We start from the raw sequence: 14,708 nt of genomic DNA, 5'->3' as shown, positions 1-14,708 counted from the left end.
ATCACCTATTTAATGTATGCTGCTGGTTATGCATACCAGCAAACTTTGCTCCCTGACCCTTAAAAGGATAAGCAAAAGAAAATGGATGCATGGATTCAATCTGTATTTTTGTGACAGAAATTCTCCAAATTCCCATCGGTCCTATTAAATCCACGAGTCATGTTTTGGGAGGTTTATTCATTACTATGTCAAAGCTTTCATATTAGCATCTGTTGAAAGCATAGACTGGTCAGTAACTCCTTCTCGTGTCAATCAGTCACATCATTTATTGGTTCTTATGCCTTTCAAACAGGAAAATATGTGATACAAAAACCTGTACATTTCAAAATAATTCTTCTATACAAAGAACAATATTTGTTCCTCTTTAAAGCAAACTACTATTATTAAGTAGTTGTCATTGTCAAAACCTTCTATCATACATCTATACCACACAACACTCAGATACAGCCCTTTCAGGTGTATCTGTACTTCTGTCTTGACTCAGTGGTGAATGGGTCTAGTTCAGTCCAGCTAACCCTTTTAAAATCAGCCTGCAAACTCTTGGGTTAATAATGCTCTGATAGTTTATCATTTAAAAAAAACTTTTTACCGCTGAAACAACCTTTTTGGGGTGGCATCTGAAAAAAGTTCAGCAATTTTGAAACAGGAATAAGTCGAAATTTTGAGACTGGGTCATAACCTTTTGAGTCGTGAGAGGCACGACAATGCCTAAAAGTTATCTAGATATGAATAGTTTCGTAACATTCATCAGTTTACACAGTTTACATGCACACACGCAACAACAGTATAACAATGCTTTTTAACCAAGCAAACAAAAACATATAGAGAAGGTGTTTTTTTAAAAAGGACCCCAGTTGTAGGTGAGGTAGCGGCGGTGTTAAGCGGAACTATCTTCTCGCAATTTCGCAATCCAGTCGGACGTATTAGCCGACGTACCACCAATGTCAACTCTTGCACATATATCGTTGATATATGTGACCTCCGGAATATTTCTAACATTTAGGTAACCTGCTCTATTTTGTGTATAAACAGTGGTTTAGGTAGATTATATTCTAAACGTTTCTTTGCTTTTTGAGTTTTATTTTGTCTGACGCGGGCTCTCGTAGGCGAAGCTATCCGACAAAATGCGCCTCACGTTGCAAATGTTGATCTCCCACGGCCGGATGGCCCGGAGGATGGGTTTGGGCCCGCGGTCCAGGATCGACATGCTGCGCAACATTTTGACAGGACTGGTCCGACACGAGAGGATAGAAACCACGCTGGCCCGAGCAGATGAAGTCCGCTTCTACGCCGAAAAGGTGACCATGTGAGGAACCAGTATGCTTAGAAACGGTGAAATCTAACAGTATCTGAGTAGTTCTAACTAGCCAAATTCAATATGAGTAATTATTAATAACATTATTGTTTAATCTGCGGGGATGCCTTTCTAATAAGGCCAGTACAGTTATTAGGTAGAAACACGTGGACTCGCATCTTAAGAGGATTGTTACACCCACAGCAGCTCACTAATGTTACTAACATAACAATTAATATAAACAACGTTTTAATCAATCAGTTCATATTGGCCAGTGCAACACTCGGGTCACTCTCCGGTCAGCTGAAACAGACACGTTCTTCCAACCAATCAATGAATTGAACGCTTGCTGGTTTTCACAGCTCATTGTTTCCACTGCAGATTGTGAAAATACACATTCATTCATTCATAAGCCTGCACCGTCTGACTGAGATCTGAGCCGTATAGGCTGTATATAGACAATATTAAAGGAGTTTTATAAGTAATTTATATATTAAATAAGTGACCTTTTTTGTAAGCAAAAAAGTAATTTCTGTACTATTGTACCTACTATCAAAACAGTACTTCTTGGCTGCTTAAAATATTTATAATACCACTGCTATGTTATGTTTTGACTGCAATTTCTGCAGCTTTCTTGGCCATTTTGCCAAAACTGATTGTAGCTTTTACCTTTCCACTTCTTTCTGGCTCCAAATGTCTTGATATGATTTGTGAGAATACCCCACCCACCCCCCAGAATAACAAAAAGAGTATAAAAAATACTTCCACAGCAAGAGCAGGTAGCGGATCACTGGTGCTGTGGAATATTGACTAACAGGTGTATCCACTCCCAAAGGGACACATATTAGTGTTTCTGCACACGCCTGCCCTACAGCAGCATGGGATGAGGTGTGCACATGCCTCTCAAAACATCTGTTCCCCACTATGGTTAGGGTTAGGCTTTCTCATGTCGCACCTTCCACTGGATTAGAGAGATGTCTCTAACTGCCTTTTATCTTATAGGGATCCTTTATTTGCGTTGAACACGAATAGTGTTTAGTGAGTCCTGGTGTGTAGTTTAAATTGGGTTTAGGTGTGTGTGAAGCACACTCAAGTTTCATCATATTGCGGTGGAGAACCCCTGTGTGGGAAATTTGTGCATATAGTATGTCACTGAGCAGTTTGCGGCTTAAAAGTTTTTCATTATTCAGTTGATAGGAACTGGTTATGCATATTAATATGTGTGCATGTCTGCACTGTGTAGACTCCTACTGAGTGTTATTAGAAGGAAGTTGAAATAGTTTTGCTCATCCCTGTTTAGAAGTTGTTTTTCATATAAAAATAACCCTTTATTGCATTAAAATTGTTCTAACTCTAAAACTTTGCCTTATTCAGTATGCAGACATCTGTGAATATGTAAATTGGTCTTCGCCACACGCCTTGGCTCCGCACTCACAAAATTGCTCGCTACGTAAAACTGAGTGTTTTAGAGGATCCTGACAAAATATACAGAGCCTGTACCACACTGAGAATTAGCAAGTTTCAGCTATTAAAGTGAATCAACAAAACATGTTAATACAAATATAACAATTAAATAGATTAACACTTGTAAGAAAGGTTTGTTTTTTCCCCTCTCTCAGGGCAACATTACAAGTTGTCAAGTCAAATTAATCATCACTTCTTTGCTCTGTTTTCACGTGGATCAGTGTAAGACACGGATGAGATGACGAAACTCACGCAACTGTAAATGACAGAAAAAGCAGCAGATTCTCACACTTAACTGAAACAAAACGAGGACATGCAGATAATATGAGCCCTGCCCTAATATTCGGTATATGTGTGAAATCCTGACTGCCTGAATTTGTGATTTTCATTTTAATTAGCATGCTGCAATAGTAGCTGTTTTTGTTTTGTTTTTTTAAATTTGTTTTATTTGTTCATGACTTGTCTTCTAGCATATTAAAAAAACATGGTTCAAACTTCTTAACAAGGTTTGAAAGCCTTATATTTTTTGAAAGAGGTCTTTAATTCATTTTCTTTGACATGCGTCTGACTTTCGATGTTTTCTTTTATCTTTTCTTTTTTCCCTCTAGCTGGTAGACTATGCCAAAAAGGGAGACACTGATGAGAAGGCGATGAAAATGGCCAGTTTTTGGCTGACGGTATGTGTCTGCAGCTCTTCTTCACTTTGTAAAGATAATAACCGTGTAGCTCTGAATATAAAACAGTTGATGTGAAGCTTATTTTAAGTATGCTTCTTCTCTTCAGGAGAAGGATCTGGTCCCAAAGCTCTTCAAGGTCCTGGCTCCACGGTTTGAGAACCACTCAAACAGCTACACACGGCTGGCACGCATCCCCAACAGACAGAACCTGGACAGAGCTAAGATGGCTGTTCTGGAGTACAAAGGCAACCCTTTCCCACCCCTTTATCCTGCAACAAAGGAAAATGAACTGACTATTATCAACCAGCTCCTCAAAGGCTACAGAGAGGACAGGGCACAACAGTTAGACACAAAGCCGTAGTTGCCACCATGGAGATGGATCAAAGATTGCTGAAGGGTGATGGTGCTGTACTGAAATGCTCCTGAAGAGCCACTTGCATATTCTGCAGACTGTGGCTTAAAGACGCTGATGCAGTTCTTTACCAAAAGAAACCGCAGCTCTGTAAAGTATTTCTGATTGTGTATTAATAAATATTCTTTCTTAAGATAAGCAAGAAATGTTTGGTTTTCCTTTGATTGTCAATGAATCCAGATTCATGCTGTTGAGCATTCATAAATAGGTTCACAAATAAACTGCTTTTCCTGTGTGGTGATTGTGGTTATAATTTTAAAAGAGTCAAAGTAATGATCAAAATTGTGCTACTCTACAACTGCATATTCCATATCTCCTGTTTATAACAGAGCATGACTCTTATAAATTTGTTGTTTTCAAGCACAAGCAATGTTACTATTATTTTTGGACATGTCATCAATTTTCTGAAGGCGTTACAGGATGCATAGCGCTCCTTGTGACATATACACCAATCAACCACAACATTAAAACCTCCTGAATTACATTACACAGCTCTCCTCAAGCTGGCGAAATAGCTCTGACCTGCTGGGGTATGGGACCTCTGGGAGAGTTCTGTGGTGAATGGCAGTAGATGATTGTGAGTCCTGTGGGTTGCACAGTGGAGCCTCCGTGGAATGGGATTTGTAATGGCGCATTCCACGGATGTTCGATTGGACTGGGATCTGGGGAGTTTGGAGGCTGGGTCAACCCCTTGAACTCTTTGTCAAGTCCCCTGAGCTGTTGCACTTTTTGCGGTGTGCCAGAGCTCATTGTCCTGCTTGGTATGGGCACTGCAGCGTTAGGGTATGCTTGTCCTGCAGTACTGTTTAGGTGTGCGATGCATGTTAAAGTAACCCCATGAACAGCAGCAATCAGTTTACCAGTAGTACAGTGCACTGTAACCAGGTGAGTAATGTAATTTACATATGACTGGTTTTAACCCTGTAAAGCCTGAACAATTAAATAATTGCCAGAAAATTCAGAGTGTTGACTGTTGAGTGTTAACAAAAAACAAATTAAAACTAGCAATTTACATATATGAGTTTTAATATATATACTTTTTGCTACATCTGTTATTTTTGCGCAGTTTATGTTTTTCAGGATAAGGATTGCAGTGATGATGTAAAAGTCTCTAAACTTCAAATATAATACACGTGGCAGGGTTATATAGGGTTGCCTTCATGTGCAAATTAGTGTAATTCCAGTTTAAAGGAGGACTTCTGGACAGTACGTTGTCTCTAAGTTCTCTTCACTAATCGTTTTCCAGTCTTGTAGTTAATGTCAGTATAGACAAGGTTGAAGTAGTGATTCAGCCACCTGAGTCACGTCTATTGACATGCAACAGCACAGACAATGGTAGACACGTCATATATAAAATTAGTCGACAGCGGAACTAACACAAGGAATTATGGACATGTTCAAATTTCATTTATATAAAGCACAACTGTACAATCACTACCCATCTTGTTAGGTACACCTGTTCAGCGACTCACTGTTGCAAATATCTAATCAGATAATCTGTGGCAGAAGCTCAATTCATTCATGGCAGATGGGCTGGTCAGTATTTCAGAAACTGCTGATCTACTCTGATTTTCCTGGACCACCATGATCAGAACAACTCTGAATGCACAACATGTTGAACCTTGAAGCAGATGGACTATAGCAGCAGAAGTTCACACCAGGTGCACTGCTGTCAGAAACAGGAAGCCAAGGCTACAATTTGCACAGACTCACAAAAAAATGAGTAACAAAAGATTTCCTGGTCTTGATTTCTGTTGCAACATTTTGATGGGAACGTCAGAATTTGGCACAAACAGTGTAATTTACATGTCACAATCTGAGTATTGTTGCTCACCCTTTATGAGCATGATGTACCCGTCTGCTGGTGGATGCTTCCAGCAGGTTAGCATCACAGTGCATTTCCTCAAACTGGTTTCTTGAAAATAGAAATTAGTTCACTGCACTCAAATTGCCTGAACAGTCACCAGACCTCAATCCAACAGAGCATCTTTGGGTTCTTCAGGAACTCTGTGATATTATGTCAATAAGGACCAAATCTCTCAGGATTGTGTCAAGCACCTTGTTAGATCCATGTCACAATAAATTAATGGAGTTCTGAAGACAAAACAGGGTCCAAAATGATAACTAGTAAAATGTACCTAATAAAGTGGCAGCCAATCTCACATCTAAGACCTAAATTTACAAAATAATGGCCTACATCTTCCCTCCACCATCCTGTTATTAGTGCCTTTGCATATACACTACTTCATACTGACAAATCCCTAATACAATGTGTCACATGTCACTTTTTCTGGGAACAATAACAGCGGTGATTCATGTGCTCAAATTGTCAGTTTATTGCTTACTAGACTATAAAAGTGCACCTTTTGGTATACAGTGTTTATCATCTAGGGAGCAGTGAATGACTCAGTGTGGAAGCACACGTGTAACTAATAACATTAGCCATGGCTCCAGCAATAGCTGTGTATTTTTAAACTAAAGAAAAAAACAAATTCATCCATCCTCTTATCCAATTCAGGATCACAGCTGGGCTGGACAGGCTGCCAGTCTATTGCAGAGCTAACACATAGAGACAGATAACCACTCATTCTCGGTTTAGATTCACCGGTTACTCTAACATGCAAACTCCACAGAAAAAAGGCCCCAGCCTGGCTTTAAACCAGGCACCTTCTTGCTGGGAAGCAACATTGCTTTATATCACACTGCTCATTACCAAGCATTATATTTTTTCATTTTTTTCTCTGAAGACTGTTACATTAGTCATAATGAAAGCTTGTGTCTCTACCTGAAACTCAAACACTGGCATTTTGTTGTGGCTCTGTACTTCAGGGGTCACCAAACAGGATATTGGCAGTGACTGCGAAACAATTAGGCTAGCCTACATCAGATTGTGAGCAGGCTGGAGTCTGTCCCTGTGGTGTTTTACTTTAATGGACTTGTAATGAGAACAGATTCTAAATTTGATTTACAAATATTAGATTTACTCCTTTGGACACGTGCCCTTGTCCTAACTGGATCGTAACACAGGAGCCATATAACACAAAGCCAGGCAAAGCCTCTAATAAAACCAAAGATTTTTTTTATTATTTTGGCAAAAAGTGTATATGTACAGCTTCTTTAGAATTATTACTTGACACCATTAAAATGCATTTGACGGTGCTTTAATGATGTGCTCTTAACCAGATCACTCTGAGTAGCCTAAAAGCTGTGCTGTTTTCTGTCATGCATACACAATCTCTTTTCATTGCGCTCTGTCCCCAGTTCTTTGTGTCATTTCTGTAATTAAAAGTCATTATAAACAAGGTTGAAGCAGGGATACACAATTCAGTAGGTATATCGAGTCACCCAGTTTCTAATCTGTCAAGTCATGGCAACCATAACAATGGTCAACAGATGACGAAATGGCAGACATGCCAAATACAAATCAGAAACATAATCAGAAATAACAGCTAATACTCCAATTCAAGTATCATTCAGCTGCACAGACTAAGTTACACCTCTGATTACATTACAAGGTACACACCACAGTCCTAACGTTGCCTAAACTCCATTACAGAAAGATTGCCAGTGACACATCTGTGGATAATTAGCAGAGCCACAGATTTTATAAGCCAGAAATGAATGAAAGGTCGAGATAAAAAAAAAACACTGAATTTGTCAAGTGTACTCAGTCTCAATGACACCCTTACATAAATCTTACCAGCATGTGAGACTCAGTGTTGTGTTACACTGACTAAGCATGAAACGTTAACTTCAAACGTTTGGACAGTTGATGGCGTTTTTGGACTGTATTTACAGGTGTATGCATCTGGAATAGTACTCGATGTTGTAGGAATACAGGTTTCAAAGCAGTCTTATAAGGTGACATCATCACGAATAAACAGACTAAGACCAGGAACATTAAAGTGCTCCATGCAGGACAGACGAAATGTACACGGTATCTGTTTCACAGTTCATCTACAAGTTTTTTTTTTGTTGTTTTTTCTTGTTATAGCTCAATATTAGGGGATACAAAACTAGTAATATTTGTTCAGCTTCTCACACTGGGTAAATTATTCAGGCGCGAGAACCCGACAAATATAATATTCGTGTTTCAGGATTGAGACAGAGGTGAGAATGAAGTTACTTGTATTCTATAAAAAAAGGCAGCCTCCAGCTTTTAAGTCATGGATGTGTCAGATGTAAGCAAGCCAAAGAGAGGCAAAAAGAAAAATTGACAAAAGGTATACTAGAGTAATTCCAGTAACTTGAAAATCACCCCTGTCCTTGTGCTGTATTGCATCAGTACATTCACCAACGTCTACATACACAGAAATGACTTTTTTTTTTTTAAACAGGCATATTCTGTACTCTAGTGAAAATTCAACCAAAGAAAAAAAAACAAAAAAACAATATAACATTTGTTTTATATTGTGTCTCAAACAGCGCAAGACGCTTTTGACTGGAGTAACAACAGAGTTTATCCAGTCGAAATATACTGAAGCTTATTGTATGCATTTACAAAATGAAAGAGTTCAATACACACAATATGCAAATATTGTGTGGTCATGTTGAGTACATATAATCAGACAGGAAATACAATACAAACATGCGTGTTTTTACAAGCACTGTACCTAGGAGTGCCCACAGTAAACGTGACATTTACAGTTACACATCAGCATATCAATCCAGTATAGCCAGCTGCAATGAAAGGCATATAAGAATATAAATAAACCGAACAGATTTCGTATAGAGTAAATGTATCTAAGCTTTATCAAACAGTGTCAAAAATTTAAAAAAAAATCCTTTTTTAGATTAACCCAGAACATGTAATGGCATGATGTTTCTCTATGGTCACAGCACCAACTACAATTTAATGATGTGGAAAAAACAAAAATAAATCTTTCCTTCTTTAAAAAAAAACAAAAAATTATGTAGATTGGTAGCACTCACCGGGTTTAGCTATTTACAAACTCTTTCAGGCACACCATCAATGCCTCATGAATTTTTGAATGAAAACTATTTCAAGAATTTTGTTCATTTCCGCTTTGTGCACAGCTATCATTTTTTGCTCTGGCTACATCCACTTTGTCATCTTTCTCCCTGTGTGCCTTTTACTGGTCAACATCAAATATTTATTGCTTCTTTATTCTTTAACAAGCTCTGCACTTGTGCCTCAGCCATTTCTCCTCACTCCTCCATTCTGATCGTTTCCATTCAAAGGTGAAAAGCGACCGTTTAGGGATTCACTTTTCTGATGATCTCTTCTTCGTCCTTCCAAACATTTTCATTTCTTTTTTTTTTCGGCTGACCTTTTCTGTCATAAGTGTAATACTTTGAATTCCACTATATTTCTTAAGTTATTGTCACTATTTCTATTTTTATTGTCATTCTGTCCTTGCTTTCATGCTCCCCCCCGCCCTACTGCCCAACTTCCTCTGTCCTGCCTTTCTCTCCATCTCATGCCTTTGTTCCAAATCCTGCTCCTCCTCCACTCTGCATGGTGAAATACTCTGTAAAGGACGGAAGCCGGGGTGGGAGTGGGGGTGATCGTGTGGCCGGGCGCGGGGGTATTGGAGGCGGAGGTGAGGGCAATATCGACGTTAAGTCTGCAGCAGTGGTGACGATCTTCTGTTCGCTATTTCTCTGCACATCTGGCCCTTTACGGGCCACTGTCTCCTCCACCGTCTTTACCGGTTCCTGGAAAAAAGAAGAAGAGAGTTTCACATTTGTCATGGTCTGATCCTCTACATAGGCTGTCTTGACCATAAATTCGGACTTTGCAGACACCAATCAGTAAACCAACTATGGCAGCAAATGCCCGAGATACTTTGAGGGAAATTAAACATATACAGGTTTACCTGACTGGAACAGTGGCCTTTAATGACTACCAATAACAGAATGATAACACCAGAAGACACAGAAATATCTTTAGTCTTTAGTCTGACCTAGTATTTCTTCTTGAAGAAGAAAGAACACCAGTGGAAAACAAAAAGGTATAAAATGTGTTTTGGAAAGCGTGTGTAACACCTTGTGCTCTCTGAATATCTACCAGGTCTCTAGGCCTCTGATGGAAGTGTAATTGTTCACAGTAACTAGAGCTATTGGGCTCTGGCTCACAGGCCAGTGCAGCCCACGGTGATGAATGCCCCAGATCTACCCAACCATCTTCCTGCTTAGTGGGCCTGACAGGTGCCTGAGGGGGCAGAATACCTCCTCAGTTACTCCAGAAAGCATGAATCCTAATAGAGGTGTCTGTAGTACACAGGTATGGAGATAAAACTGGAAAGCACAGGAGAAATAGTGGTCCAGTGGATGAAATGCAAGTGGGACCACACTCAAAATGTGTCTTGACTGCAATGCCAGATTATCTAGTTGGTTTAGATTGCTGGTGCTGAAGGAAAGAAAAGTCTCCATGCTCTAATTGAAGCTGAAACTTTCAGATACCATCCATCACAAGAAACCAGTGAAGGGCTTGAGAAGAGTCCCTTACAACAGCCTGAGTGACGCGGCATCGATCAAATATCAACCAAAGACTGGAAACTTGGCTGGTTTCCACTAACAAATCAGGCCTGCCAGAGAAGTCCAACCTAGAGTTTGTTCATGGCACTCATCTATCAGGTCTCAACTTTCACAGTCAAGGGCTTCAAGAGGAGGAATTATTCTAAGAAAATTGCTACTCAACTTGAAACCTGAACACCACAACCTCGTAGGGGCAGAAAAACAAGTTTGTAGATATGTTGCACCACCTAAATGTCAGGGGCTTGATGTTTGTTTGTTTTTTTGGGAGGGGGGGGGGGGGGGGGTGTAAATGCATCTGACTAAAAAATACTTCTGGTCAAATCAGGTCAAAGTTCCTATTTAATTATTATTTCACTGTGCTAAAGTGTTTTAATATCAGTCTGTGTTCACTGCACTCGCCTGTCACATTTAGGAAGCTATGAAAGTTTCTGGGAAGAAGTAATCCCTGTAAACATTTTCCCTTACTTACTTTATTATTAAGCTAATGGAATTTTTTAGGGTGAGGCAATGAGGTAATTTCACTTTTCACAGAAATGTGCACATTTGAAAAGGATTAGGAAACAACTGATCCAGTTATATTCTATATAGTATAAATTCAAATATACATAAACACTTGCAGTTTACACTTACTGATTGGATGGAGAAAAGTTCGGTGAAGTTAGGTTGCGAGTCTCCCAGGAAGGAGCTATTTCCATAGGCATGATGAGGAAAACTCTCCGCCCCCTCACCGCCTTTCGGACTGGACAGCAGAATCCCGATTTGGGATGTCCGTACATGATATGGGAAGTTCTTATTGGCAGCTGAAGGCCGTGTGATAACCTAAAAGGCAAACAGATTAGAAAATGACACAGATGTGCATATAAAATAAACACACATATACATATAGACGCAGTTTAAAATCAGGGTATATAATAGCTTTCACGCATCCAGATCCAAGCGAGAAGAGGAAAGTGCGAGGAATGTAGTGAGCAGGCATGCGAACGGAAATTTGCCTGAGCCGGGCTCATTACTAAATAATAACGTGTCGAAGGTGAGAAAAAGGAAGATAATGATGTGTGTAAAAGACAACCAGCATGAGGAAGTTAAGTAAGAAATAATGTATGACTGACAACGGAAAAAGTGACTTAAATAATATGAACTCGTCTGCATGCGAGTGGGCGATCGATACGAACAAGAAAGACGATGTGAGCGTAGAGATGGATCCCGAGCTGAATGCCGTTGACGATCTTCTCCCGAGCCCAACGAGGAATCCCAAAGTTGGCAATCAGAGCCATAACAGGGACAGCAAAAAACCTGAGGAGGAAAAGTGAACACATTTAGACATAAAGACCCCCAAAAAACTACAAGAATGTGGTCTGATGGTGGGAGAGATTAAAAGATTTAAAGCATATAGAGAGATAAAGATGGAAAGAGCAGAGATGTGGATAATGAGGCGGGGGATTGTGGTTGCAATGAGGGAGAAATACATAGATAATATTAGTCTTTGTAATCTACTCTTCATTTCAAGCCTCTGCTGTTATATATAAGTGGGTGACGGCTAGAGATACTAAGCAGTGTAATTTCAAGATTTTTTTTTCTCAGGATTGTGTAGAAGTATGTAGCTGATCCAGTACAAAGCACTGAATATCTGGCACACATATAAAGAAGCATAAATTATTCTAATAGAAGATATCTCACCAACTCAGAAAAACACACAGTATTGTTTAGCAATCATGCAGTCAGAAACAATGATACACTGCAACCGTGTGAGGTAAAAGTGTTTGGCCGCACACTACTGCAGAGAAGATGTGTAAACACCTTTTTATTCCCAGATAGCTCAAACATGAGCTTTCTCATGCACTTTTTTCCCACAGAACAGCATAAATTATTCAAATCGAGAGTCCTCAAGCAGAGAAATGTGTATTTTTTTTATACTTGTGCAATCAAAACCCCAGTACCATCTCTGGTGCTATTAAGCGCAGAGAGCAGTGCAGGTCTCACCATAGTGTGTATGTGGTGAAGAAAGGGACGTAGAAGGGCTGCTTCTCGGGGTAGTGCTTCAGGGAGACCAGCACGGCATAGCAGAACCACACATACGCAACCAGCTGCAGGCCCATGAGTCCGTATCCTGCAGGGCTGTCGTAGGCGTACAGCACTTCACCTGGGTCAAAGAACTGGCAGGAGGAAATGATGCCAAAATTACCACGCACACATTAAAACAAGTACAAAATATTTTACACAAAAGGAGGGAAGAAGCTTTATACTGAAGCTGGTGCTTTAATTACTAAGATGGATAGCTCATGGTTCAGCAGATCCACTGTGATGACAGAGGCAAAGCTCTGCTTGTAGCATTCAGTGTGAGTCTTTGACACCGATACTTCACAACTAGGTCACTGGTATTTGTGTGCACGGCTTTGTATGTGTGTATTTGGGGCATGTGCTTGAATCTGCTGATACTAGATTGCATTTCACAGTCCAGTGACAGGATAGCATGGGCCATCCAGGGTTACTCATACTGCATAATGCATAGATCTGAGTAGTTTGTGTGGACCTGCTTGAAACCTCCCCAGCACACCAGAGAGTCACAAAGTATTTTAATTCTGTATTGCAATATCTAAAAGGGTACACAATTTTTGTATAAATTTAAGAATGAGAAAAGAAGATGCAAAGATGTAGATTTGAACCTGCAGGGACACGTGTGGTTGTGCTGTGGATGAATTTTGTGAACAGGTTTTCCACAACAGCTTGAAGTTGTCTGTCTATGATTTAAGGGTGAAAAGGAAATTCAGGCAGAACTTAACTATGACAAAATCCCACTTTTACGGCCACGAGTTTGCTCTTAAAGCACAAATAAAATTTGAAGTACAAACACTTTTGATACTTCCTCCTGAATCGCCAGTAGGAATGATTAGAAATAATTCAACATTGTTTTCACTCATCCAGACACTTGGAAAGAGTCACACTAAATGCTTTCACACATTCAGATATGGTAATAGACAGCTATAACACTTAGAACACAGCCCTGCTTTGATTTCAGAGGGCCTGGCAGATTCCTGACTGCAACCCAAGAAACAGTGTACAAGTTTTCCTTTCAGTTCCAATTGTAACCTAGTTAAGCTTATTTTTAGCAGGAGCTCCCTGGAGTTTTGAGCTCTTTAATAGCAGCGACCATATAAGAGGGCAGGCACCAGAGAAATTATACTGCCTCAGATCCACATATTGTATTGTGAGAGTTATCAGTGAGCTTCCACTACACTGTGCCAAATGTATCACCACCGTGCTGTCCTCAAACACTGTAATCCACCGTCCCTGCATTTACCATGTTTACATGTCACGTTGCTGCAGGCTTTACAGTATGCAGAGATGTATGCAACGAGTCTGTTATTAATTCATAAGCTCATCGAAGCTGGAACCTAGAGAGGCATAAGAATTAATGAGTGGAGGCTGATTACAAAGTCTAACGTCCCTGTCAAGGAAAACTCTAAAGGTTCTTGATCTGAGCTCGAGTACATTATATGCACTGGCATAAGGAACCATAAATGTTGTGGTTGCACTTGGGAACTGTCTGGTTGTTTCTGTCGAGATAGAAAATTTGTAACTCATCAATGAATTTCAGCATTTTGTTTTTACAATCAACTTGATGCATTTTCATAATTAGTAATGTATCAATGTAATGAATAACTTGACAGGAAAAGCCATTACGGCCCACGCTGATCTATGGGCCCAACTCTTCTATGAATATTTATGAGATTATTAAAAAAGCCAAAGACAGCAATAACACAAGTGCAGATGCTGTGTCGAGTTTAGGTGTGTGAGAAATCTTGTACCCAATCATCCCAGATATAATTCAGACGCTGTTTTCATGTCACACCTGAAGGGCAAAGGGATCGGAAAGTTTTCGTATTTGAACTGAAAGCTTTGATCGCCACCGTTCACAGGACTGGCACTAAAGGATATTTTCAGTCTTGATTATTCTTTCAGTTATTCCCCCATTGAAGCAATCAATCTTGCTTTAATTAATATATCCGTACAAAAGACAACTATTTCATTCTATCCACTGAAGACTTCAAAACCAAAGCATTATAAAAAGCATGAAATCCACACATTTGACAAGGTGAAACCAGAAAATGCTTGGTATTAAATCATTATTAGCATAATTATTAATTCATTTTGACTCTGAAGCTATAGTTGAATTAGCAAATTAATCAATATTCAATTAATTTAGAACAATTTTCTATCCATCCATACATTTTCCTTCAACTTTCTCCAATTCGGGGTCTCCCGGGGCCTGAAGTTTATCCCAGATGTCAGAGTGAGAGGCAAAGTACAGCCTCAACAGGTGCCCAGTCTATCACAGGGCCTGACCACAATTTTGATAATT

The 14,708-nt window shown here is 39.7% G+C and overlaps 2 protein-coding genes across 3 annotated transcripts in view; one reads left to right on the top strand and one right to left on the bottom strand.

Annotated features, from left to right (window-relative positions):
- The first annotated feature begins 864 nt into the window (after positions 1-864).
- Positions 865-3,985, top strand: mrpl17 (mitochondrial ribosomal protein L17). 2 transcript variants are annotated; one of them, XM_026184915.1, is made up of 4 exons: positions 865-1,003; positions 1,107-1,298; positions 3,367-3,435; positions 3,542-3,985. In XM_026184915.1, exons 2-4 carry the CDS (start codon positions 1,125-1,127, stop codon positions 3,794-3,796), a joined length of 498 nt encoding a protein of 165 aa, XP_026040700.1. In that variant the 5' UTR covers positions 865-1,003; positions 1,107-1,124; the 3' UTR covers positions 3,797-3,985. The 2 variants fall into 2 exon arrangements, with proteins under 2 accessions (XP_026040700.1, XP_026040699.1); XM_026184914.1 differs by having other exon boundaries at positions 866-1,298.
- Positions 3,986-6,903: 2,918 nt separating this feature from the next.
- Positions 6,904-14,708, bottom strand: part of tmem145 (transmembrane protein 145) — a 41,717-nt gene continuing 33,912 nt past the window's right edge. The window contains exons 12-15 of the mRNA XM_026184683.1: positions 12,329-12,501; positions 11,521-11,641; positions 10,979-11,167; positions 6,904-9,526 (exon numbers count right to left, since the gene is read on the bottom strand). Coding sequence (XP_026040468.1) covers positions 9,287-9,526; positions 10,979-11,167; positions 11,521-11,641; positions 12,329-12,501 — 723 coding nt within the window. The 3' untranslated portion in view covers positions 6,904-9,286. The remainder of the gene's footprint in view (positions 9,527-10,978; positions 11,168-11,520; positions 11,642-12,328; positions 12,502-14,708) is intronic.

Source organism: Astatotilapia calliptera, chromosome 11 (genome assembly GCF_900246225.1).
Source record: "Astatotilapia calliptera chromosome 11, fAstCal1.2, whole genome shotgun sequence".
NCBI classification, from domain to species: Eukaryota; Metazoa; Chordata; class Actinopteri; order Cichliformes; family Cichlidae; genus Astatotilapia; species Astatotilapia calliptera.
Note: the sequence above shows the minus strand (reverse complement) of the source record. Positions and strands in the feature narration are given on the sequence as shown.